The 23812-nt window shown below is 36.1% G+C and overlaps 1 protein-coding gene across 5 annotated transcripts in view; it reads left to right on the top strand.

Annotated features, from left to right (window-relative positions):
- Positions 1–23387, top strand: part of Ankrd28 (ankyrin repeat domain 28) — a 132691-nt gene extending 109304 nt beyond the window's left edge. For all 5 annotated transcript variants that reach the window (XM_051177852.1, XM_051177854.1, XM_051177853.1 and 2 more), the window contains 16 exons: positions 517–585; positions 2730–2870; positions 6011–6122; positions 7153–7179; positions 7504–7578; positions 10052–10253; positions 13903–13990; positions 14377–14494; positions 14575–14794; positions 16711–16798; positions 16885–16968; positions 17539–17684; positions 18369–18451; positions 18809–18891; positions 20712–20803; positions 22660–23387. In XM_051177852.1, the coding sequence (XP_051033809.1) occupies positions 517–585; positions 2730–2870; positions 6011–6122; positions 7153–7179; positions 7504–7578; positions 10052–10253; positions 13903–13990; positions 14377–14494; positions 14575–14794; positions 16711–16798; positions 16885–16968; positions 17539–17684; positions 18369–18451; positions 18809–18891; positions 20712–20803; positions 22660–22946 (1915 nt within the window). In that variant the 3' untranslated portion in view covers positions 22947–23387. The remainder of the gene's footprint in view (positions 1–516; positions 586–2729; positions 2871–6010; positions 6123–7152; positions 7180–7503; positions 7579–10051; positions 10254–13902; positions 13991–14376; positions 14495–14574; positions 14795–16710; positions 16799–16884; positions 16969–17538; positions 17685–18368; positions 18452–18808; positions 18892–20711; positions 20804–22659) is intronic.
- The last annotated feature ends 425 nt before the right edge of the window (positions 23388–23812 follow it).

Below are 23812 nucleotides of genomic sequence, written 5' to 3'. Positions count from 1 at the left end.
AAGGGCATTTTTGTGAGCACTTTATTTCTAATGATAATTCCTTAATATTTCCCTGTTACTTCAAAGAGCAAGTGTGCTGAACCAAGAATGCCACCTAGCAAATCTTAAGTTACAGAGCTGAATTGAGAGCACATGAGACTCACTCCCTTGTTCTGCTAAGGCCACCAGAGGACACTTCAGTTAAAACCTATTCTGTGTGTAACTTGCTTACAGAAAGGCAGCAGGCATGGTTTTCATTATAATACACAAAGTTGTTAGGGTTAATAAACATGTGAGCATGTCTTACAATTTTAATTAAGATTCATTCTGAATAAATATAGTAAAGGAGACACTGGAAGAAGTTGACTTATGTGTTTTAAGGGTAAAGGAATTTTTTTTGTTGTTATTTTCATTTCATTTTAATTATTTTAAAAATCTTTATTTTAAAATAAGCACTTAATGCTTATTTAAGTGTGCTAATTTTGTTATAAAATCATTGATAATTATACTTTTGAACTTTTTTTTTTTCCTGACTAGAAATTTGGAATGCCTAAACCTTCTGCTGAATACTGGTGCCGACTTCAACAAAAAGGATAAGTTTGGGAGGTAATCTATGATTCAACTCTTATTTAAAGCTAGGTTAAATTTGCTTACTTAATGGCTTGCTTGCCCTTTAACTGTCTTCTGAAATTTAACTTTATGTGTCACACAGCACATTTTGAGTTGTAATCATGATTAGTTGAGTCTGGCGTAGAGCTAGGGTTAGGGCTTATCTTCCCCAAATGCATAGGATTGGATGGGATCCCTGGCACTGCCAAAAGGAAAAGAAAAATCACAGGTGTTCACCAGCCAGCTAAAGTCCGTGGGTTTAAGTGTTTGTTCTCAACCCCATCTTTTAATTGGGTTCTTCCTACAGTCCTAGCTACCTCCAACCCCCTACAATTCCCCCTCCCCCTTTTTAAAGAATTTATTTGTTTTTGTTTTCCTGGGGATTCCCCCCCCCCCTTTCCCCCCACCCCAGGACAAGATTTCTCTGTGTAGCCCTACCTGTCTGGAACTCACTCTGTAGAATAGGGTGGTGTCAAACTTAGAGATCTGCCTGCTTCTGCCTCTTGAGTGCTGGGATTAAAGGTGAGTGCCACCACTGCCCAGCTAGAATTTATTTATGTTTGTAGGTGTTTTGCCTGTTTATACTCTCATGGAGGCCAAAAGAGAAACATCTGGAACCGGAGTTACAGATCATTGTGATCTCATCATGTGAGGGCTGAGCATTGAACCCAGGACTTCTGGAAAAGCAGCCAGTGCTCTTAACTGCTGAGCCATTTTTCTAGCTCCATCCCTATCCTTGATATTAATTGTCCTCTTTCCATAATTAAGGCATAGAAATTTAAGACTCCGTTGTACCCAAAGTACCTTCAAAAAATTCCTAGTACCTATGATTTTTCCAAGTCTTTCTTTTGTGAAAGTTCCTACTATGCATACCTACTTCCCACTATTAAAAGGAAAAGTAGGTTACAAATCTATATGTCTTTTTCCCTCCCTCTTTTATGCACATCCATATAACCCAATCTGCAGGAAAGCAGCTGTAAAAGGACAAAATCCCATTGTCTAGCTTTATTGCCACTAGCATTTGTAGTAATAGCACTTGAAGCTCCTATTACTTTCTATTCCTACTTATAGCATGATTATCCATACAAAGTACATTAAAAGCATTAAGGAATGAATTAAATGCAGTTTGAATTTGTTTGAAAGATGTAGGTGACAGTATAAGCAATATATGTCAGCAGGTAAAAACTATGTAAGACTGTGTTAGGAAGGGTGTAAATCAGAAGGAAATGTGTGGGTTTGTATTGGTGCATGTGGTATAGTACCAATGCAGATGAAAAATAAGGAATTGTATGGTAGGAAGAAATTAGAAGAAAACTAATGAAGAATTGACTGAGTTCATAAATGTACTAATAGAAGGAACAAATGGTCCACAAAATAAAATTTAAAGCTAATTCTTTTATTTGTAGTAACTTGTATATTCCATGAAACAAGTAAGTGAAGAGGATTTTTGAAGCACATTCTAATATGAGTTTAAAAGCTTTGTCTTCCTAGGGTTGACTGCATTTTTTTTAAAAAAAAAAATCTCTTTGTGAGAGTTCTATCCCTGGCTACATAGTGAGACCCTGTCCCAAACTAATAAACAAAAAAAAACACTATAATATTATCCAATAAGACAAAAAATGCTGTGCTATCATTTTCTTGATAAATGTATTAGAGGGGGGGGGAAATACACTGTAAGGAACTCTGACTGAACTTACCATAATTTTTGTTTTTCATTTAATGAAATCATAGAATTATCTTGTTTTATCATCCTGAAATAGTTTCTCCCATGTTTAGTAATCAGAGAGAAATTAGCTAGGATTATTCTGAATAGGAAGTCTGTAAGACTTTCTAGTTTATGCTTGAGAACTCCAGTATTACTACTGAGGCCTGTGTGGAGTTGATAATGACCACTCCTGTGTGCATCTGTGTTTTTCTTCTTTGCTTTTATTACTTGATTCATGGAATGTGGGGTGATTTTGTTAGTGTAAGGCAAACTTTATTAAAATGAAAAACTTTAGGTGTCTAAGCAGAATATAAAGGTTCTGATTGACTTAGGACTGTACTGTAACTAAATGTGTGGAACAAGAGTCAGCTATGCTTATGTTTACAAATGTATGCTCCTGGCTTTTATGTTTCCTGTGTTAATTTGCTCACAAAAGATCTCCACTGCACTATGCTGCTGCCAATTGCAATTACCAGTGCCTGTTTGCTCTTGTGGGATCAGGAGCAAGTGTGAATGACCTTGATGAAAGAGGCTGTACACCCCTGCACTATGCAGCTACATCAGACACAGATGGCAAGTAAGTACCATGTGGGTAGAAGAAGAGGATTATTATTTCTATACATTGACATCTTTATATGGGGACTGTTTTACTGCAAATCTGTATTTCCTTTTTACATTTTTATTATTCCCTGAATCTACAGTTTATAAAGACATTTCATAATTATTATTAAATCCTGTCTCCCAACTATCTGGCCCTTACTTGGAAAATCTGGTAGAAGATGGTCCTTTTCTCATTCCTCTTAAAAGTGTTTTGTTTACTTTTTGGTTGCTTGTCTTTTCATTACAGGGGTTTTCTGTGTAGCCCTGGCCAACCTGGAATTCCCTCTGTAGACCAGGTTGGCCTCAAACTCAGAGATCTACCTGCCTCTGCCTCCAGAATGCTGAAATTGACCTATAGTGTAGAAGTATTAAATAAATATTATTAGATAGCAGGCCAAGTAAATGTTGGTCAAGAATGATGAGTGAGAAGAAAAGGATTATAAACTGGTGTAAGAAATCCCATTACTAGTTCCATTTGAGTGCTTCAGTATAATTTTTCTCCCTGAACTAAAATAAACTCAGTAAAGACAGTAGATTACATCTTCAATGTTTCTAGTGTTCTCCATATGTCTGAGTCAGCAAAAAGTAAAAAAAAAAAAAAAAAAATCTTAGAAAGAATAATGATTCATATGGAAAGTTCCAAAAAAAAGTTCTGGGACGTTACATTTAACATAATAATCTATCCTTTTTTTTTTCACTTTTTTATCCTTTTTAATTCAGGCTGGGGAGATGACTCAGTAAATGAAGCGCTTGATCTCTCCAAGTTGAGGACCTCAGAAGCTATATAGATTCAGATTAGTAGTAGACATCTGAAATTTTAACACTTGTACCTTGTGAATGGGAGTTAGATACAAAAGAATCCCTGGAGTGAGGTCTGACACCCAAGGTTGTCTTCTGACTCCCACATACCTCCTATGACATGCACGACCATACACATGTGTGTACACACACAAAAGTTTTATTATTATTGTGAATATGTATTATGATGTATATGTAGGTAATGGACACACATGCCACAGTCTATATATGTATATCAAGATAATTTTTTGAAGTCTATGTTCCTTCTACTTGGGGAACAGATGATTGAACTCAGATTATCAGGTAATTCCTTGCTACCATTGGGAGTATCATAATGTATAAAAGTTCTCAAAGTAATTCCTGAGAGGCCTCCGCATTAACAGAGTAAGGGTTAGAAGCTACAGAAATGGGTTTGTGGTTTGTAGGTAAGAATACTTGGTATGCAAGCATAAGAACCTGAATTAGGATCCCTAGCACCCATGTAAAAAGTTAGACATGGCTACATGCACCAAAATCATCACTGAAGGTGGAAGGCAGAGACAGGTGGATCAGTAGAGCTTGCTGGCCAGCAACCTAGCTGAACAATAATAGCAAGCTCCAGATTCAGTAAGAAATCAAAGGAATAAGGCAGAGAATGGCAAAGTATCCTCCTCTGGTCTCTGTATACACACGTGTGTACTCCTGCACCTGTGAAAATATGCATAAATTAAAAAGGGTTAACACCAGAGTGTGCATCACCTACACATAAACACACATAATTAAAAATATTTTTTTTAAAACCTACAGAGCTAAGGTATCAAGAACTATAACCTAATTCTGGCTATTTTATGAGTTTATATCGACCCTTATTATATAAATGAGTAAATAGCATCTACAAACAGACCATGATATGATGTGATCTCACAGGAGGGAGTGAGGTTGGCACTCAGGACTCAAAGAGCCTTTGCAGCCAAGTTTTAGCAGCAAGACCAATTTTAATCCTAACAGAGCACTGCTTGAATTATCAGAAACATGATCCTGTATAATGTTAATAGATAATAGTTTACAAATTTGTTGCATATGGCTTAACAGCTTACAAAACCAGCTGCTGTTTGGAAAATACCAGGTTGGTAAAGCTTTTGTGAGTTTTATATTGTTAAAAGCCTTATATCTTGAAGATTTATCAAGTACAAAAGCAATAGTATTATAGTTACATAAAATTGTATACAATAATTTAGCCTGTACTATTTAAATAAAATAGATTTTAGGTTTTGAGATTTAGACCAAGTTAAGAATATGGTGATAAAGACCATAGACTTACTAACTTATGTACAAATGTATCTGACATATGATAGCCCTATTGTATGAAACTGATGGTCATTTACACTTTTTCCCCAAATAGTTAAGTAAACAAGCCCTTTTATATTAAAAGCCTGACAAAATTAGCAAAAAACATAAGCAATTACATCTTGGATATAATACTTACATTATGTAATCATGCATTAAAAACTATGCAAGAGAACAGTTACCAGTATTTAGTCATTTGTTTGAAATATAGTTGGTTTAAAATATAGATGTGGTAGGAGGCAAAGACAGGAAGATCTATAAGATCAGACTAGCCTGGTCTGCATAGAGAATTCCAGGATAGTCAAATCTATGTGGGGAATTCTCATCCCAAATAAGTAAATAAATGTAGGTAGATAAGTGTATAAAAATATATTCAATGCTAAAAGTATAAAATCCAACGTGAAGCTCCAGCTTTCATTCCAAATGGCTATTCTTTTTTTGTTTTGTTTTTTGTTTTTTGTTTTTCCTTTTTGCTGGGGGGGGTGGCAAATATTTTATTTTCTTTTAAATTAGAAACAATCTTATTTTACATATCGATCCCAGTTCCATCTCCCCCCCTCCCATTCTCCCATGATCCCCACTGATCCCCCCCCATTCCATCCCCCATACACTCCCCAGGGAGGCCTTCCATAGGGGATCATCAAAATCTGTCAAGTCATTTGGGACAAGGCCTAGGCCCTTCCTCTGTGAATAACTCAAGGTTTATAACTTAAATTAACTCATCTATTAATCAGTGTGCTGCCCAAAGGCTCATTTACTTCATGAACATATTTCCCATCCTGGTTGTTCTGCCTCTAGTCTCTCATGGCGTCCCCTTGCAACTCCTTGAGATGTTCCTCCTCCTTCTTCCCAGTATTCTCTTAGTCTGGTTCTCCTGCTTAGCCTTATCCTGCCTAGCTTAGGTCAGACAGTTTCTTTAGCAAACAAGTCACAGTGACATAAAGGAATTAAAAGTAAAATTTTGAATTTTCATGTTGCTGTTATTGTATATAGGTGCCTGGAATACTTACTAAGAAATGATGCAAATCCTGGGATTCGGGACAAGCAAGGATACAATGCAGTTCATTACTCAGCTGCATATGGTCACCGTCTGTGTCTTCAACTGGTAAGATTTCTGAATTCTCATGACAGGACTAGTGTGAGTTTTTAGTTTAGATATAACTAAATGAGACTAAATGGTCCAGGAAACATTTAGTTTTGTTCTTTAACATTTTCACAATCCATTTACCTCTTAAATTCTTGTTGCTTCTTCTGTAAGATATCTCTCATTCTCTATTTTCCTTTTGGAAAAGGAACAAAGATTAAAATCACTGACCCCAGTGTGGTAGCAAATACTTATAATCCTAGTCCTTGAGAAGCAGGCAGGAATATTGTAAGCCTCTGGGCTACGGTGAGATTTGTCTATGTGAAGGGGAAATCAGACACAGTGGTGCATCCCTGCAGTCCTACTAGGAAAGCCGAGGAAGGACACTGTCTTGAGTCTAGGACAACATAGTGAGATGATTCTTCAAAAACAAACAACAGATAAATCTCTGAAAAGGGTCCTAAAATTGTGTGTTTCTTGAGACAGTCACACATAGCAAGGCTAGCCTCAAGCTATTTTCCTCATATGTTTAGAGAACTCTTCAAGGTCCTTTTATTGCCCAGTTCTTAATAAAGGATAAGCTGCTTCTACAAAGAAGCTTAAATTTAAACTGTGTTCTTGTCCTATAATGTGCATACTATTCAGAAATTTACTTTGCCAAACTGAAAGGGAAGGAATGAATTAAAATACACTCCTGTGTGACAGCTTGTTCTGGTTAAAGCTTCATTTATATACATGGACATTAAACATTGTTTCCCTTCAATAGGAAATAAAACTCAGGGGAGGTATATAAGAAGGTCAATATATTTAATATACCATTTACTGTGCTACTATAAAAATAATGCATAATTTCATAGGTTACTATGATACCTTTAGAATAAAATTTTAGACTTTGTATCTAGATGAGTTGTCTACTAATCTGTATAAAAGACTTCGTTTCTGGAGGTAGAGAAAACATGGGTTTAAAACAGAAACTTAACAAAGCCCTATATCATTTATTGATGTCTGATATATCAATGCTTATGAGTAACTTTGTACAATTTTATTTCAGATTGCAAGTGAAACTCCTTTGGATGTTGTAAGTATTAATTGATTCCCCCCAAACATTCAAAATAGTGTATTTCTTTATTCTCACTAGAACTAGGGTTAAACATGTTTTTACATAATATTCCTGAGACCAAAGTGACAAGACTGTTCAGGAATGGGAGGTATTTACCTGATAGAAGAATGTTTTCCTAAATGTCTGGTAGTCAGTGATTCTTATTATACTTTTGTTTTTATCCTGTTCTTTGAGCTTGCTGAGTTATTGCCATAATCTAAGATGAAGTGAGGGGTGGAGAGATCACTACTAATTTAAAAGTATCCTTTCTAACAATTTTTTTAACACCTCTCCTTTTTTCAGTTAATGGAAACGTCGGGAACAGACATGCTGAGTGATTCAGATAATAGAGCAACAATAAGCCCTTTACATTTGGCTGTAAGTACTGCCTTCAAAGCCAGTACTGGTTCACTACAGATCTCTTATGTTGACTCAAGCTAGTACCCTAGACATTTATTTGATTGTTATAGTAATTATCATGAATTAAAACTTTAAGAACTTGTTTAATCCAGAAAATTTTCTAGTGCATCCTTGGCTATCTGCTAATCACTTTCCTTTAAGTGGTAGTCCTTGACTCCCTCAAACCCTGCTTGTAAGTGAGAGAATCTGACTCTAACATGAACTTAAAATGTGCTGCCCTAATAGAAGGACTGTAATTGGTAAGCAGATTGTATACACCACACAATTTTTGTAAATTCCATCTATTGTTGGCTTGCTCGTGGCCATGGGTGCTGGCTAATTATAGAGTCAGTGCTGTTTTGCCTGTTCATTGTTACAGAGTTTGAGTACATGCTGTATAATTTCCATTCATTTTCAGATTCCTCTGCATACCAGTCACTAAAACAAGGAGGAGCAAGAGGAAAAAGATTGATTCATTATGTCAGTGTTTGACCACATGCAAGGAGAATACATGAAAAAGAAATAAATGGATTACTGAACTTTTAGTTATTATGTTAACTGAATTACTTTTCTTAACACCAGAGGTCACATAAATAGCAAGGGATGTATTCTGGTCTCTTGTTGATCAAAGTCCTCTACCCAGATCTGTTTAAAAACTAAATTCTTTCAGTACAGAAGAGCTAAGATGGGTTTTACTTAGTATTTCCCAGCCTCCTTGACTTAGTGGTTTTCGAAAGTCTTGCAGTCTGTCATAGAACTATCTTATTAACTTAACTGATGTTACTTTTCTGCTCCCCAATTTGACAAGTTCTTCACTCCCTCCTTTTCCTTTCTTACTCACAGGGTCTTGCTTTGAAGCCTAGGCTAGCCTTAAGCTCACAGTTCCTTATTTTAGCCTCTCATGTGCTCCAATTACAGCCATGTATACCAATTGAAATGTACTTTCTTAAGCTCTTAGAGTACTGTTCAATAGTGTTAGATCTCTAGAACTTTTGTGTCTTAAGAATTGAAACTATAAATTTGTTAGAACAATAGCTGTGTATTTCCACTCCCTCTAGCTATTTTCATGAATGTGACTAACCTGTATGCCACATTAAAATGAAATTATATAGTCTTTCTCTGAGTGTCTGATTTCACTTAACATACTTCCCCAAAGTTCATCCTTATGCTGTTCCTTTACTTTTGAGCTTGCATGTGTGCACACTGCAGTTTGTATTGAATCAGTTTTCAAAGGGCATTTCCTGTTGCTTCATCTCTTAGCTATGTAAGTGCTGCTGTGTCAGTTTTTCTAAACTGAAATGAACATAGTTTTGCAATTTAATGATTAAATTCAGTGAAATTGATTATATTGCAATTTTAGCTTTTTATATCCAATCCTAAGAGCCTTTCAGAAATTTAGTTGAAATGTTTTTTTCTTATTATTTTAAACTCACGTTTTCAGACAGCCTGATACAGTGGAATACTGGAGTGAGGCTTTTTAAAGGAAGTATTTTTTCTTCCTAATGTTGTTGCTAGACATAGATTTTTTTTCCTTTAGTCCTATACAGGAAGTGATGAGAAGAAGAGCCTTTTAACAAAGCATCATAATTTTTAGTCTTCTTTTTCTCTCCTCTTTATTTTTTCTAAATATTGGCTTCTGTATGTCCCATGAGATTCTTCAAAGCTCATTCTTGGAGTAGCATGAGTTCCTCCACTTAATATTGCCAAATAAAATTGGGTGTGATCCTAAAATTAGAATTCTCTTGTCTATACTCACTTTATCCTTAACTTGTAGATAATTAAACTTCCAATACAGACATCAGCAAAGCCAACCTTTCTCTTATTTTCCCTTCTTTTAGAGTGGACACCCTGAACACTCTGAACCCCATTTTCAGTCCATCACCTAAATGTATTTTAAGTCACCAGGTTGCATAACAAGTGCTGTTACACACTGAGCCATTTTACCAGCTCATCTTGTGAACCTTTTGCACAAGAAATACTGCTTTATCATCCTTTGATGCTTATTGCTTTATTCCCTCCCTGTGCAGCGTGTAGTCCAGTGTAAGTGTATGTGCCATTGCTGTCTGGATTCTAAGCTGAGCTGTCTGGAAAGCATCCATATTATTCCCTTACAGCCAGAGTTTCCAGTGATGCCATGCCACACGCACTTTCTGATGTCATTGGAGTGTTGGTGATTGTTACAAAGAAAAAATGTCTATGATTAAAACTTTCTGTCTTCTCAGTATAAAAATTGTTATTATCTCAGATGTATATAACAGTAAAAAACTGAATTTGCTTACTTTACAATTTCCAAAGTAGTGGGGTATTGTTCATTTAACTCAGTGGTAAAGCTTGCTTACTCTTACTTACTTGGCAATTTCCATTCCTGGAACCACAAGAAAAAGAGAAACCTACTTGGGGAGTCAGTCAAATATGCATTTTTTTTTTAATTTACATGTATTTTTATTTCTAGGCCTATCATGGTCATCACCAAGCCCTGGAAGTGTTGGTACAGTCTTTGTTAGATCTTGATGTAAGAAATAGTAGTGGTAGAACACCCTTGGATCTTGCTGCATTTAAGGGCCATGTTGAATGTGTGGATGTACTCATTAATCAGGGAGCTTCAATCCTCGTAAAAGATTACATTTTGAAGAGAACACCTATCCATGCAGCAGGTATGCCAAATGTCGTTTATAATCTTAATGTACGTTTTCATACTACTACTGGTAATTGTATTTAATTTTTATGTTAAGTAGTCAAATGATTGTATTTTGAAGGAAAGGCAATATTTTAAAAGAAATCATATGCCTTTAGAATTGGGTTCATGAAATAAAATATTTAGATTATCACCATAGTTCAGTGTTCTTTTACTTCTTTTTATTTGTTTTATTTTGGGTTTTTTGTTTGTTTGTTTGTTTTGTGTTTGAGACAGGGTTTCTTTGTATAGCCCTAGCTGTTCTGGAACTAGCTCTGTAAACCAGGCCGGCCTTGAATTCACCTGCTTCTACCTCCCAAGTATGTTTTACTTCTTTTGAATGGAAGTTTAGGTTAACATGTACTTTCATAGCAACCATTAATGTTTTAAAAATAAATCTTTTTATTTTTAAGACTTATTTGAATTTCATGTGTATGAGTGTTTTACCTGCATATATATGTATGTGCTACATATGTGCCAGAAAGATGTCCAACCCCCCCGCCCCCGAACTGGACTTGTGGATGATTGTTAGCCATCATGTTGGTGTTATGAATCAAACCTAGGTTCTTTATAAAAGCAGAAGCTCTCTTAGTTACTGAGCCATCTTTCCAGTCTAAAAGTCATTTTTACTTATTTTACTGTTGTACTGCATCAAACACTTAGAAAAAATTTAGAATTTTAACTTCTGTAAAAGCTAAGCCAAGTAGTAGTTTCATAATTTTGCCAATGTACTAAAAAATGCAGGAATGTATAACTAAGTTATTGGTATGTAGGAAAAGACTGGCAAGGGGGAAGGGAACAGTCATAGAAATGACTTATTACCAGCAGTATATCAATAGAAGTCACAAATTTCCCAATTCTTTATAAAAATTGCTATAAGGCTCAGTACTCACAGTCATTAAGACTGGTACAATTGAAAAATAGTGGTCAAGTGTTTTTATTAGTTCCAATCTTACGTGATCTGATTCAGTTCACTTTTGTGTTTATGGGATGATCCTTAAGAACCCATTCAAATATATAACTTGATTGGACTTGTATTGTTTGGGGAAAGATACATTTAGAAGAAATATAAAAAACACTCACTTCTGTTCCCAGAGCAGCTTTTAAAAACTATTGGATATTCAGGCAAGGCTGAGGGACAAATATTTTAATGAGCATTTAAATTCTTGAATAAAGATGTTTGTAGAAATTATCAAGTAGTATGAATTAGAAGTTATTTTCTATAAGAGTGGAATCAGCCGGGGGGGGGGGGTGGCACACACCTTTAATTCCAGGGGAGGCAGAGGCAGGAGGATCTCTCTGAGGCCAACCTGGTCTATAGAGCAAGTTCCAGGACAGTCACAGCTACACAGAGAAACCTTATCTTGAAGGAAAAAGTGAGTAGAGTCATAAATCTGTGTCTACAAAATTATATTGTAACCACAGATTATTTTACAGAACCAGTTTTAAGCTTTAAGTGGAGTATTTGTTATCACTGTTACTTCCTCTTTTTTTTAAAGACATCACCCTAAACTGACTTGGGCACTCTGCTGTATATAGCCCATGACTGCTTCATATAGTTTTCCTGTATCCAGCCTCCTCTCAAGTGCTAGGAGTGAGTATAGGCAACCACCAGTCTAATTCATATGCTTCTTGAAAGATAAAGAGCTCTGAGGCACTCTGCCATATAATGTACCATAAGTGCTACCCATCAGAAAGGAGAGAAGAAAACACACACACACACACACACACACACACACACACACACACACACACCCAAAAAAAAAACAAAAAAACAAAACCAAAAAAACGGTTCTGTAGACATCTTTTACATTCAGAGCTCTCTTAGGAAGTATCTTACTACTTTTATGTTATGGGAAAAGCACAGGTCCCTCCCCCTCGCCCACCTCCCTGAAGGTTAACATTCTTTTCTCAAAATGATACTATGGTGGTATTGTGGTTATTGAACTTAGAAACACAAAATCTTCACAGTATATGCTTTGTACCGAATGAAAATTAATTACCTTTCTAATAATAGGCCAGAGTAGATCTCTTTGAACTATCCCCAAGTATTTTGACAGTTGTTTACTACTAAGCTAAGCGTTGTTCCCAGAATGCAACAACATATGTATTGAGTGAGGGTGGTTTTGAGTTAAAAAGTTTTATAACTTATTAGAATTTCATACAACGGTTAAAAAGTACTATAGAAAGGTTGTGGTGTACACCTTTAATCCCAGCACTTGGGAGGCAGAGGCAGGCAGAGCTCATTGGAGGCCAGCCTGGTCTATAGTGTAAGTTCCAGGACAGCCAGGACTGTTACACAGAGAAATCCATCTTGAAAAACAAAAAGGTACTGTAGAAAGACTTGGGCTGAGCTGGCTCAGCTAGTAGAATGCATGCCTAGCATCTGTGAAGCCCTGGCATCAGCTCCAGTACCACATGAAAAAGGGAATGGTAGTGCATGCTTATAACCTCAGCAAAAAGGTCAGAATTTCCATCCCCAGATCCCCAGATCCGTATAAAAAGGTATCTCAGAACTTAGGTAGAAGTAAAAAGATCAGGAATTCAGGGCCATTCTTTGATAAACAATGAATTTGAGGCTTGCTTAGGCTACATGAGATCTTGTCTCAAAAAAAAAAAAAAAGAGAGAGAGAGAGAGAGAGAGAGAATAAAGTACTATAGAAAATTAGGCATCTAGTTTTCCGTCATTAATCCCCCCCCCCTTTTTTTTTTTTTTTTTTTTTGACTTAGAAATAGGGGAAGGCTTTCCTTTCTGTACCATATCATCACTTACATATTTCCATATAACTTCAAGTTTATTAGTTAGGACCTGAATTTTGAAGGAGATATATTTTGAAAGCTCCTATTGAGATGGGAGGAGGGGTTGTTTTTCTGTTTGCCAGTAAGGCTTTTGGGCTTATAATAACATTTCTTTGTAAGATATATGTCATTTTTTATGTGTGTGCCATCTCGAATTCTTTTCAGCTATAAATCACCCAAGCAAATGTGTCCTAAATTGGTGGGTTTAGTAACACCCCTGTTAAAGTGTGGTACAGTCCCACAGGGTCAATGAGCACTCACCAGATTCTTTATTGCTTCTTGTTTTGCATTTATGTCACAGGATGGTTGCTGCTGCTTTATAGGGTCACATCCACAACTGGGATTTTAGAAAGAAGGCTTTTCATTATCCGAATTAAAATCATTTGCCAAAAGCTCCCTAGACTTCTCAATATCTCACTGATTGGCTCTGGACCTTGTACTCAACAAGCATCAAATCTCTGTCAAAGGAAAATAAGATTAATATGATTGCCTTGGTCTGTGACTGACATAGTCTAACATGGTTGACTTGATTGGACCCTTGAACTGGAGACAGGTCACTCCTCCTAGTGGCACACTAAATAAAATGAGGATGCTTTTATCATGAGAGATGATGAAAGGATAGATGGCAACATGCATTCTGCTTACTGTGTGAATCTATGAGCCCCTTAACAACAGAAACAGGGCAAAACCTACTTTGTACATGCAGTAATTCTTCTGCTTATTGAATTCAGTGAAATTGTCCTAAAATTGTATTATAAAAGATGTGATTACTCTAAGATATTTTTGTTTTAATTGTGTATATTAAAATTATTATTATTACTACTTTACAGCAACAAATGGTCATTCGGAATGCTTACGATTATTAATAGGAAATGCAGAACCACAGAATGCAGTAGATATTCAAGATGGAAATGGACAGTAAGTTCTAATAATTTTTAAATTAACCTTTTTTTTTTTTTAAAGACATCTCATTATATAACCCAGGCAAGTCTCCATTCTACAATCTTACTACTTCACCCTTTTTAGTATTGGAATTATAGGCATTTGCCACTAGACTTTGCCTTTACATTGATGTTAAAATATTAAATATTCTAAAACTTTGTCCCTATTTTAGTAAACTTGCCATAGGTTGCAACTGAAAAATACTGTGTGTGTGTGTGTGTGTGTGTGTATGTATGTTTTTCTTTTAAATACATAACAAAGTTGCATCACAAGTGTATGTATAGAAAATAAGCCATCACATCATTGTTGTTTTATAGAGTTTTGTAAGTGATAGCACTAAACTTAATTCTGTTACTATTCAGGACACCTCTTATGCTGTCTGTTCTCAATGGACACACGGATTGTGTATACTCACTACTGAACAAAGGAGCAAATGTAGATGCCAAAGATAAGTGGGGAAGGACAGCATTGCATAGAGGGGTAAGCCAAAATTAAATTAACTAAAGATGGTCCATGGTGCCCCACATAATGGATTTAATGCACCCAAATTATTTTTACAGGCAGTTACAGGCCATGAAGAATGTGTAGATGCATTACTTCAACATGGTGCTAAGTGCTTACTGCGGGACAGCAGGGGTCGGACACCTATACACTTGTCAGCTGCCTGTGGACACATTGGAGTTCTTGGAGCCCTTTTGCAGTCAGCAGCATCCATGGATGCAAATCCAGCCATAGTAGACAATCATGGGTATACAGCACTTCACTGGGCTTGCTACAATGGTTAAGTATCAGATAAAAACCTGGTGAAGGCAAAAATTTTTATTGGCTGATTTTTTTAAATGTTATCAATGACAACCATTAAAAACCATGTCACACAGAAGTGTATTTCCTAAGGTAGAGCATTCACTTGTCTTTTGGAGGTTCACTTTCATCACATTTCTTACCTTGCCGGGCCATGGTGGAGCACACCTTTAATCCCAGCATTTGAAAGGCAGAGGCAGGCAGGTGGATCTCTGTGAGTTTGAGGACAGCCTGGTCTTACAAAGCAAGTTCAGGACAGCCAGTGCTGTTACACAGAGAAATCCTGTCTCAAAAGAAAAAAATTCTTATCTTGTACATTTTGTACAAGAAACAGAATTTACACAAAGAGCATGCCTGGTTGCCATTAAACAAACAAATGAACAAACAGGTGTGTCTGATTTTTTTTTCAGAGAAGCAAAATTGTAGTGTCAGAATTGAGCTGGAAGAAATATATGTTAGTTTATACAATAAAAGACCTTACAGTCTAAAATTAAATTAATGCCATATTTTTAGCCAAATGGCTGCTTTATAATTTGTGGAATGTATTAAATGGCTTTATTCTGATTAATAACTTTTGTACAAAAAAAAAAAAAAAAATAGAAGTACTCAGGGGCTGGAGAGATGGCTCAGCAATTAAGAGGACTGGCTATTCTTCCAGAGGACCTGGGTTCAATTCCCAGCACCCACATGGCAGCTCACAACTGTCTGTAACTCCAATTCCAGGATACCTGACACCCTCAAGGATATATGTGCAGGCAAACCACCAATGCACATAAATTTTTAAGAAATGGAATTTTTCTAATTAAATCAAAATAACTTTTCTCTCAAAATGAAATGATGACTAGTTTTTAGAAAAGAACTGGCTCTGTACTTAACTAATTTTAAAGTTCAGAATTTCAAATTATAGAGTCATTTTCTTGTATAATTTTGAGTATTTTTATTATGTCATTTATTCCTTTTAGAAGCTAATTAACTTTTCTTGACATCCTTAAGCATCCTCAGAAATAGCTTTCAGAGCTGGGCAGTGGTGACGCACAACTTTAAACCCAGCACTTGAGGCAATGGGGCTCTCTGTTTAAGGACAGCCTGGTCTACAGAGCTAGGACAGCCAGGGCTACACAATGAAACCCTGTCTCAAAAATCAAAAAAGAAAGAAAGAAGTTTCTGAAATATTAAGAGAAATGCTGAGATTGTCACCTTAGTTCTTCCCAGTGCTGGTCTCTGGAGATAGCAGATAAGTACTCCATACCCAACTCAGATATTGGGTCTGTAACCCTTGGTCTCAGGGCTTGTGGGTTACAGCTACTGATAATAATTGCATTGTCAGTGGGACCCGAGAAGTTTAAAAGTCTTTACAAGAGCAACTTTTTGAGGGACCTGAACATGTCTCACAGCAAGTAAAGATGCTTGCCACTAAGCCTGACAGCCTGAATTTGCTTCCTGGGAACCAACTCCTAGGCTAACAAAATCTGAAGTTTTGGTTGGGATTTATTATTTTTACTTATTGTTGGGTGTTTTCTTTTGTTTCTGTTTTAAATTTGCTTTTTTTAAAAAAGCTATCTACCTACGTCTCCCAGCAGTCAGTGTAGTTCTTCTTTTTCACAATACTGTGTTTTAAGAAATTATCCTGTGCTTGTTATTATAGAAAGATGGTACAGTTTATTAATTGAAAAGGAAAGTTACAGAACAAACTATACCATTTGAAGAGTAAAAAGAAAAAATACGTGTATGCAGGCACTTTGTAGAGCTATTGAGATCACTGGTTATGATTTAAAGTGTGGAGATGGGATGGAGCTGGGTTTTTACATGTTCTCTTTCTAGAAACTTCTGTGTATTTGAGATTGTTGCAAGTATATCTCTTCTATTTTAATATCTAGTTCTTATGCTCCCATTAGGTCATGAGACGTGTGTGGAACTACTGTTAGAACAGGATGTTTTCCAGAAAATAGATGGAAATGCTTTCAGTCCGTTGCATTGTGCTGTGTAAGTAAAGTCATACATAGTGAGTCAAATTTCCTGGGGTGTTTAGCACTATTACTCTGAGACTGATCACCTTGTACCTTGTCTAGGATCAATGACAATGAAGGTGCTGCTGAGATGCTTATCGATACCTTAGGAGCCAGCATTGTAAATGCCACAGATTCAAAGGGAAGGTAGGAAAACACTGTTAACTATTGACCTTTTATTTGGGTGCTTACAGAGAACTCAAAACTAACTGAAAACAGAATTTTGCGGATATTGTAAATTATTATAAAATCTTAAGTTCTCTGCATTAATAGGGCATTTCTTTTTTTTTCTTTTGTCATTTTATTTTAAAATACAAACATTCCTAATTTAAAAATTTAAAAAGTATGATTTTTAAACCCAAAGAAAATTGCTTAAAAAGTTATTTTCTAAATTGGATTAAAGACTTAAAGAAGAGTCTAACCATTGTAATAAGTAGTAGTTTGCGAGTAAAGTTTTAAGTTTGCTTTAACAATATAGTGTATTTTAATAGTATTTTATAATTCATCCTTATATTAGGCATTGTAGTTTAAGTTAGATTGTATAAAGTATACATATCTAAAGTAGAAATTTGTGAGTTCCATTGAGATTTGTATCTTAGCAATACTTTTATAACCTAATATGTAAACCTTTGAAATTTTTTTTGCCCTAAATTAAGGAGTAATTTTCCCAGTGTATGTGTCATTCAACTTTTGTTCTGTATTTTCACTGTGTCCCAGAACTCCTCTCCATGCTGCTGCCTTCACAGACCATGTAGAGTGTTTACAGCTGCTGCTCAGCCATAATGCTCAAGTCAATTCCGTGGATTCTAGTGGAAAAACACCCCTCATGATGGCTGCAGAGAACGGACAAACCAATACAGTTGGTAAAGAAAATGTTTAGGGAAGGCTGAGGCAGTAGGACTGCCTCAAGTATGAGGTCAGCCTTGGCTACATAGTGTCTCCATAAGAAAAGAGAAATTGGGCTAAGTAGTAAAGCACAAGCTATGTTGCTTTATTTTTTTTTTTTATTCTGTGTGTGTAACTTAGATTCCCAGCCCTTCTGACTTCCTTGAATTATCTCACCATTCCATATTTTCATTTTGGAGCATTGCCTTTATTGACTGAAAAGTTTTCTTTATCAAGGTGCTTTAACCTCATGGTGTAACAACACTGGCTCTGGAATCAGATTGCATGAGTGTGAGTCCTAGATCTTAAGTGACCTCCTCCTCATTTCTTTCACTTGTGAAATGAGAAAAATGATAGCATCTACCAAAATATTGGTGTGAGGTTTAAATATAACCTATAAATCCAGGGCATATAACACTATGAAATTTATTAACCCTAAAATATTAATTATTGTTGCTACCATCTGATTTGCACAAGAACATAAAAGTTTCTTATAATCATAGGGTAATGTGATGTTTGTTATGTATTATAGTGGTTTTTTTTGTAATTATTTTCAAAAGGTTTTTTTTTTTGCTGTATGTATTTATTTCTTTATACTGAGTTATTGGTAGTCTAGGAAAAATGTTCATAAACATAATAATTGATGAACTTTTCCCTCCCAGAGATGCTGGTTAGCAGTGCTAGTGCAGATCTGACTTTACAAGATAAGAGTAAAAACACCGCCCTTCACTTGGCTTGCGGCAAGGTATATATATATATATATACATATACTTTAAGGATGTATTTTCATGGCTACTATTGAAATTAAGTTTTTCCAGTTCAGTAAAATGAATAGAGGTCAGACCAAATCTAATGATTACTAACACTGAGTTTCTTGGGTAGGGATGGGGGTGGGAGGTGTTGGCATACTAGGTTGTAAAACACAAGCTTAACACTTAACTATTATTAACCTGTCTTATTCCCATTTCTAATAAATATTTCAGACATTAACTTAGAAAGATTGTGATGCATACAATTTTGTACATATATTAGAGATGATTGAGTTTATATGTTTATTCTTAATTGGGTGCTGTTTTTTAAGAGCTATTTGTCACAATTTTAGGGTCATGAAACTAGTGCCTTGTTAATACTGGAAAAGATAACAGATAGAAACCTCATCAATGCAACCAATGCAGCCTTGCAAACGTAAGTATTTTGAGAATCTGGGTAATTTAGTCATGTCTACAATTCTAAAAACAGATAAATGCACTTTTTAAAATGTGACCAGTAATCTAGAACAGTTACAGACTTTTTAAATAATAACTCACTTCTGAACTCATAACTGAAAGCTCTATTACTTTAAAAGGTTGTGAACTGAAACTTTTTACAACTTTGAATTTTTTTCTGTTTACTTATATTATTTTCTAAAGGAAAGTAGTGCTATTTTGTGTATTATAAAAATCAACTGAAACATGCCATTTCATACATTTTATACTAGCAATAAATGAGGTAAGAAGCTGTGTGTGTGTGTGTTTATATAAGCTTAAAGAGGTTTCAGAAAGAATTGCTCTCTTAGTATAAGCAGTAAACTTTGAGTTTGACTGACAGATCTTAGGTCCATGTCTCCCATCTTCATCTTCTAGTTTCCATTGGTCTTATAAAACGAAAAAAATGCTTGAAATAGTTCACATTCTAGATTCAGTCAAATCCCTCAAAGGCCCAAATATTAGTCAATAGGCCAATAAACATCTTTCAAAGATTATTAGAATTTATGGTATGATAGTTTATAGCTTTTTATTATGTATTTGTTAACTTCATTTCTTACTAAGTTAATCTTGTAATTCGCCCATTCCTAGTGGATATCAACTTATATCTAAGACTCAGGGAACATTGTGGAAGAGGGAACCAAAAGATGGGAATTTTTTGTGAGACTTTGTCTTCTGGTAAGATCATAAAGTCTTGACAACATGACTGCCTAAACATGACCCAAATAAGGACAACAATAGCCATGGTGGAGTGGACTAGGAAAAACCCAGGAGTTCTCAACCCTTCACAAAGAACTACTGGCATCTAAGGAATGCTGAGAGCAAGAAATAGTCTTTTCCCAGGAAGAGTACACTAATCTAATACCAGTGGTTGGCCAGAAAATATGCATGCAATATATACAAGTAGCATGATACAGACTGAACAGGTTATATTTAGAAATATGCATTTATAAGCATGGAATAACAATGACAAAAGAGGCCATGAATTTGAAAAAGCAAAAAGGACTATATGGGAGGGTTTAGAGGAAGGAAAGGGAAGGGGAAATGATATAATTATATTAAAACCTCAAAAGTACAAGAAATTTTAAAAAAGAATATAGTTCGTTTGGTTAACTCTTTAAATATGGACTCTTAGAAGGTACAAAGGGTTCAGTGAGGTTAGGAAACTACTACTGACGTCTAAGGCTGAGCTTTCTATGAAGGCACTGCTGCCTCTCTCATCTTCATTGATTGAGAACTGGATGTCTTAATGTTGTGGGATATTTTGTACACTGTGAATATGTAGTGCCGTGATTGGTGTTTTTTTTTTTTTTTTTTTTTTAAGCACAATGGCCAATAGCTAGGCAGGAGAGTATATGAGGGATTTACCAGCAGAGAGAGAACTTTGGAGTCGACAACCAGACAACAGAGAAAGCAGGATGGGCAGTATGGAGATGAGAGTGGTGGTACTGAGAAGCGTTGGTACATGTGGGGCACTTTTTTTTTTTTTTTTTCTTTTTTTTCTCCAAGACAGGTTTTCTCTGCATTGCTTTGGAACCTATTCTGGAACTAGCTCTGTAGTTCAGGCTGGCCTTGAACTCACAGAGATCTGCCTGCCTCTGCCCCCTCCCCCTCCCCAAGCGCTGGGATTAAAGGCGTGTGCTACCAATGCCCAATTACAAATTCTTATCTCTAGGTCTTCAAAACTTGACCAGATGCTCTTTGCAGCCAGGAGTGTGTCTGTCCATTCACTGTGCATATATGTATAATTTCCCCCCACAGGCCTCTGCATGTTGCTGCCCGAAATGGGCTAACAATGGTTGTTCAAGAGCTTCTGGGAAAAGGAGCAAGTGTACTTGCTGTTGATGAAAATGGTAAGTAAGCTCCATGTGCCCTTCCCTTGGCCAACTTCTTGGTAGAAGTTTTTCTCGTGATGGTTCATCATTGAAGTAAAATGAAGTTTGGTGCTTTTTTATTGGGCAAAGAAGAGTGCTGAAATTAATACTTCTGAATTCATGTATCTTGTACTAAACCAAATTTGATGTTTGCTATTTGGTTATCACTGTTATTTTGGTAGCCAAAGACTTTTTTCTTTCAACAAATATTTACCAAGGCCTCACTAAAACGTATTCTTAGACAAAGCCAGTCAGTCCTTCTACTCCTAAATTAGGTTCTGTAACCTTTTTCCTATTAGAGACTATGCCTTTAACAATTACTCCCTATCAGTATATCACTTTATGTGTTTGTGGTGCTGGAATCAAATCCAGGGCCTGTGCATATTCTACAAGTATTCTACCACTGAGCTGCACCCCTGCCTCCCCAATTGACAGAAAGATCTTAGTTTTGTACCTCAGCAATCAGTCTCACAACTTCTTCCAGCTGCCACTGTATTTCTGTCTTCCAGTGCAGCAGAGCTACTCAAGGATTGACTTCTATAGACATCCTTTGTCCCCACCACATTGTAGAACTCTTCTCATCAAGGTTCTTGTTCTCTCCTCCCTCCTTCCCTCCCTCTCTCCCTTTTCCCTCTCTTTCTTCCTTCCTCTCTTCCTTCCTCTCTTCTCCCTCTCTTCCTTTCCACCTTCTCCCCTGTGTCCTTAAAAATAAACAGAAAAGACACACAAAAACACACACACACACAAAAAAAAAAAATGGAAATCAAAATAAGTAAGCAAAAGAACAATAAGACAGAAAAAAAAAAGTCCAAAGCAAATACAAATACTCAGAGGAAACTGCAACAGAGGTGCTCTGAAACATTGTAACATCTGGGTCATCTGTTCCCATCAGATTTTTCAGGGGTCTTCCTCCATCAAACCTTAACCCAGAATGAATCCACAGCCTCTCGTTTCCTGTGGAAACAAAAGCATAACCTCTTCTCCAAAATAAGGTATCTTTTGACTTAAAGTTTGAAGCCAAGGCATTTTTGAAATATATAGGTTGAATTAATCCAGGACTACATAGAGAAACCCTGTCTCAAAAGAAGAAAGAAAGAAAAAGGATGTGCATGTTTTAATTAAATTACTTTCTCAAAATGTGTGAGCAAGTGCTTTATTCTCACATATTTTTAATGCTCTTCTTAAAATGTGAAGGTGCCAGCTATTGTTACCCTGATGCAAAGCAGAGCTAAATCATAGATAGGACATGATGCCCTGAATTAGTGGGAACACATCTCTCATCATTGTTTGTAGGCTTCAGAAAACAGAAGCCTCTCTCTCTTCTACATTTGCTGGTATGGTTACCTGAGAAACTTGAGAACATTCTACAAATGTGTGACATGTTCCTTCTTCAGAAAACCTACCTCAATACCACTAATCCCATTCTTGGGAGTAAACAAAGGCACAGAATATACTGGCCCCTTCACCTTGATTTTATTTAGTTTTCAGAACATAATTATCATCAATTTGTTGTTACTAGACTGATTTACAACTTTTACTACACACAATCATAAAATGAGATTGGCATTTAACTTGTGAACTAAAGCCACATTACTATGTATGAAACATGTTGTCCAAGGGTGTTAGAGGATAACTAGGTCACCAATGGGAGCCTTCATCAACAGAATTATTATCCTGTTTTATGATTGTGTCTCTTTCTGCTTACTAGAAAGCTGTAAATCAGTCTGTTGGAAGAATTTGTTATAAGCCATAGAATCAATGTTAAGTTAAAGACTTTTAGACATGTTTCATAGATCTTAGGATATTGATTTTTACATTTTTAAATTGAATCCTAGGCTATACCCCAGCTTTGGCCTGTGCTCCCAATAAGGATGTCGCTGACTGCCTGGCTCTCATTTTGGCCACCATGATGCCTGTCTCGTCAAGTAGCCCATTGTCATCCTTGACATTCAATGCCATTAACCGTTATACCAACACCTCAAAAACTGTTAGCTTTGAAGCCTTGCCTATCATGAGGAATGAACCTAGCTCCTATTGCAGTTTCAACAACATTGGTGGGGAACAAGAGTATTTGTACACTGATGTGGACGAGCTCAACGACTCTGATTCTGAGACCTACTGAAAGGCTGAGTTAGAGGTCTAAGGAAGTTCTGACACTGAAACTAAACCGGGCTTTTTCAGGAAAAAAGCACTTTTCTTACTCATATACAAATTCATCCTAAAGAAAGATCACGCGTGAACGCATAGAAGAAATGTGATGACATTAGGAGGAAGAATCTTAAAGGCAAGTTTTGCAAAAGGAACCTCTAGAATCTTAATAATGACTTGACCAATGGAAAATGCATTGATGTTGATTGTTTAATTGGCTTTGCAGTGCCAGACATTTGGGACACTGCCCCTGATCTGCTTACACAGGCAGCACTGCTATAAAAGGAGATAAAGACACTAGGTTAAATTTTACCCATAAAATTACAGATAAATTTAAATGCAATAAAAGTTTGGTATGGTAGGCATTATGTACACACCAAATTGCCAAAGGACCAAATAATGTATGGATTTTTTTTTTTTTTTTTTTTTTTTTTTTTTTTTTAAAGAGCGCCATTCTGTGGAAACAGGAATAGGTGAAATGAAACATCATCAAAAGCAAACTTCAGTGCTTCTGAAAATAAAGCTAAGATTTATTTTTGGTGTTGATTTTTGTAAGGAAAACATCTGAAAACCTTCTAGTACTGTATTGGACCATGAGAGGAAGCAGATTTTTTTTTTATGTTTTTTTTTTTTTTTTTTTTAACATAGAAACTTTAAGATTCCAGTTTTTATAGTCCATGTGAGTAGAGGTACTTGTGGCAAACGTGAACTTTAGGTCAGGGCTGCTGCTTCTGAGTGGCTCACTTGTATATTGAACTGTTTTTGTTTAAGGAATTCCGAGGGAAAAGGACTATTTGAGTCTCTGCTTGGGTGGCACACTTTGGGTTAGAGAACTTTGTT

Source organism: Phodopus roborovskii, unplaced genomic scaffold (assembly GCF_943737965.1).
Source record: "Phodopus roborovskii unplaced genomic scaffold, PHOROB, whole genome shotgun sequence".
NCBI lineage: Eukaryota > Metazoa > Chordata > Mammalia > Rodentia > Cricetidae > Phodopus > Phodopus roborovskii.
This window is presented reverse-complemented; position numbering and strand designations above follow the sequence as displayed.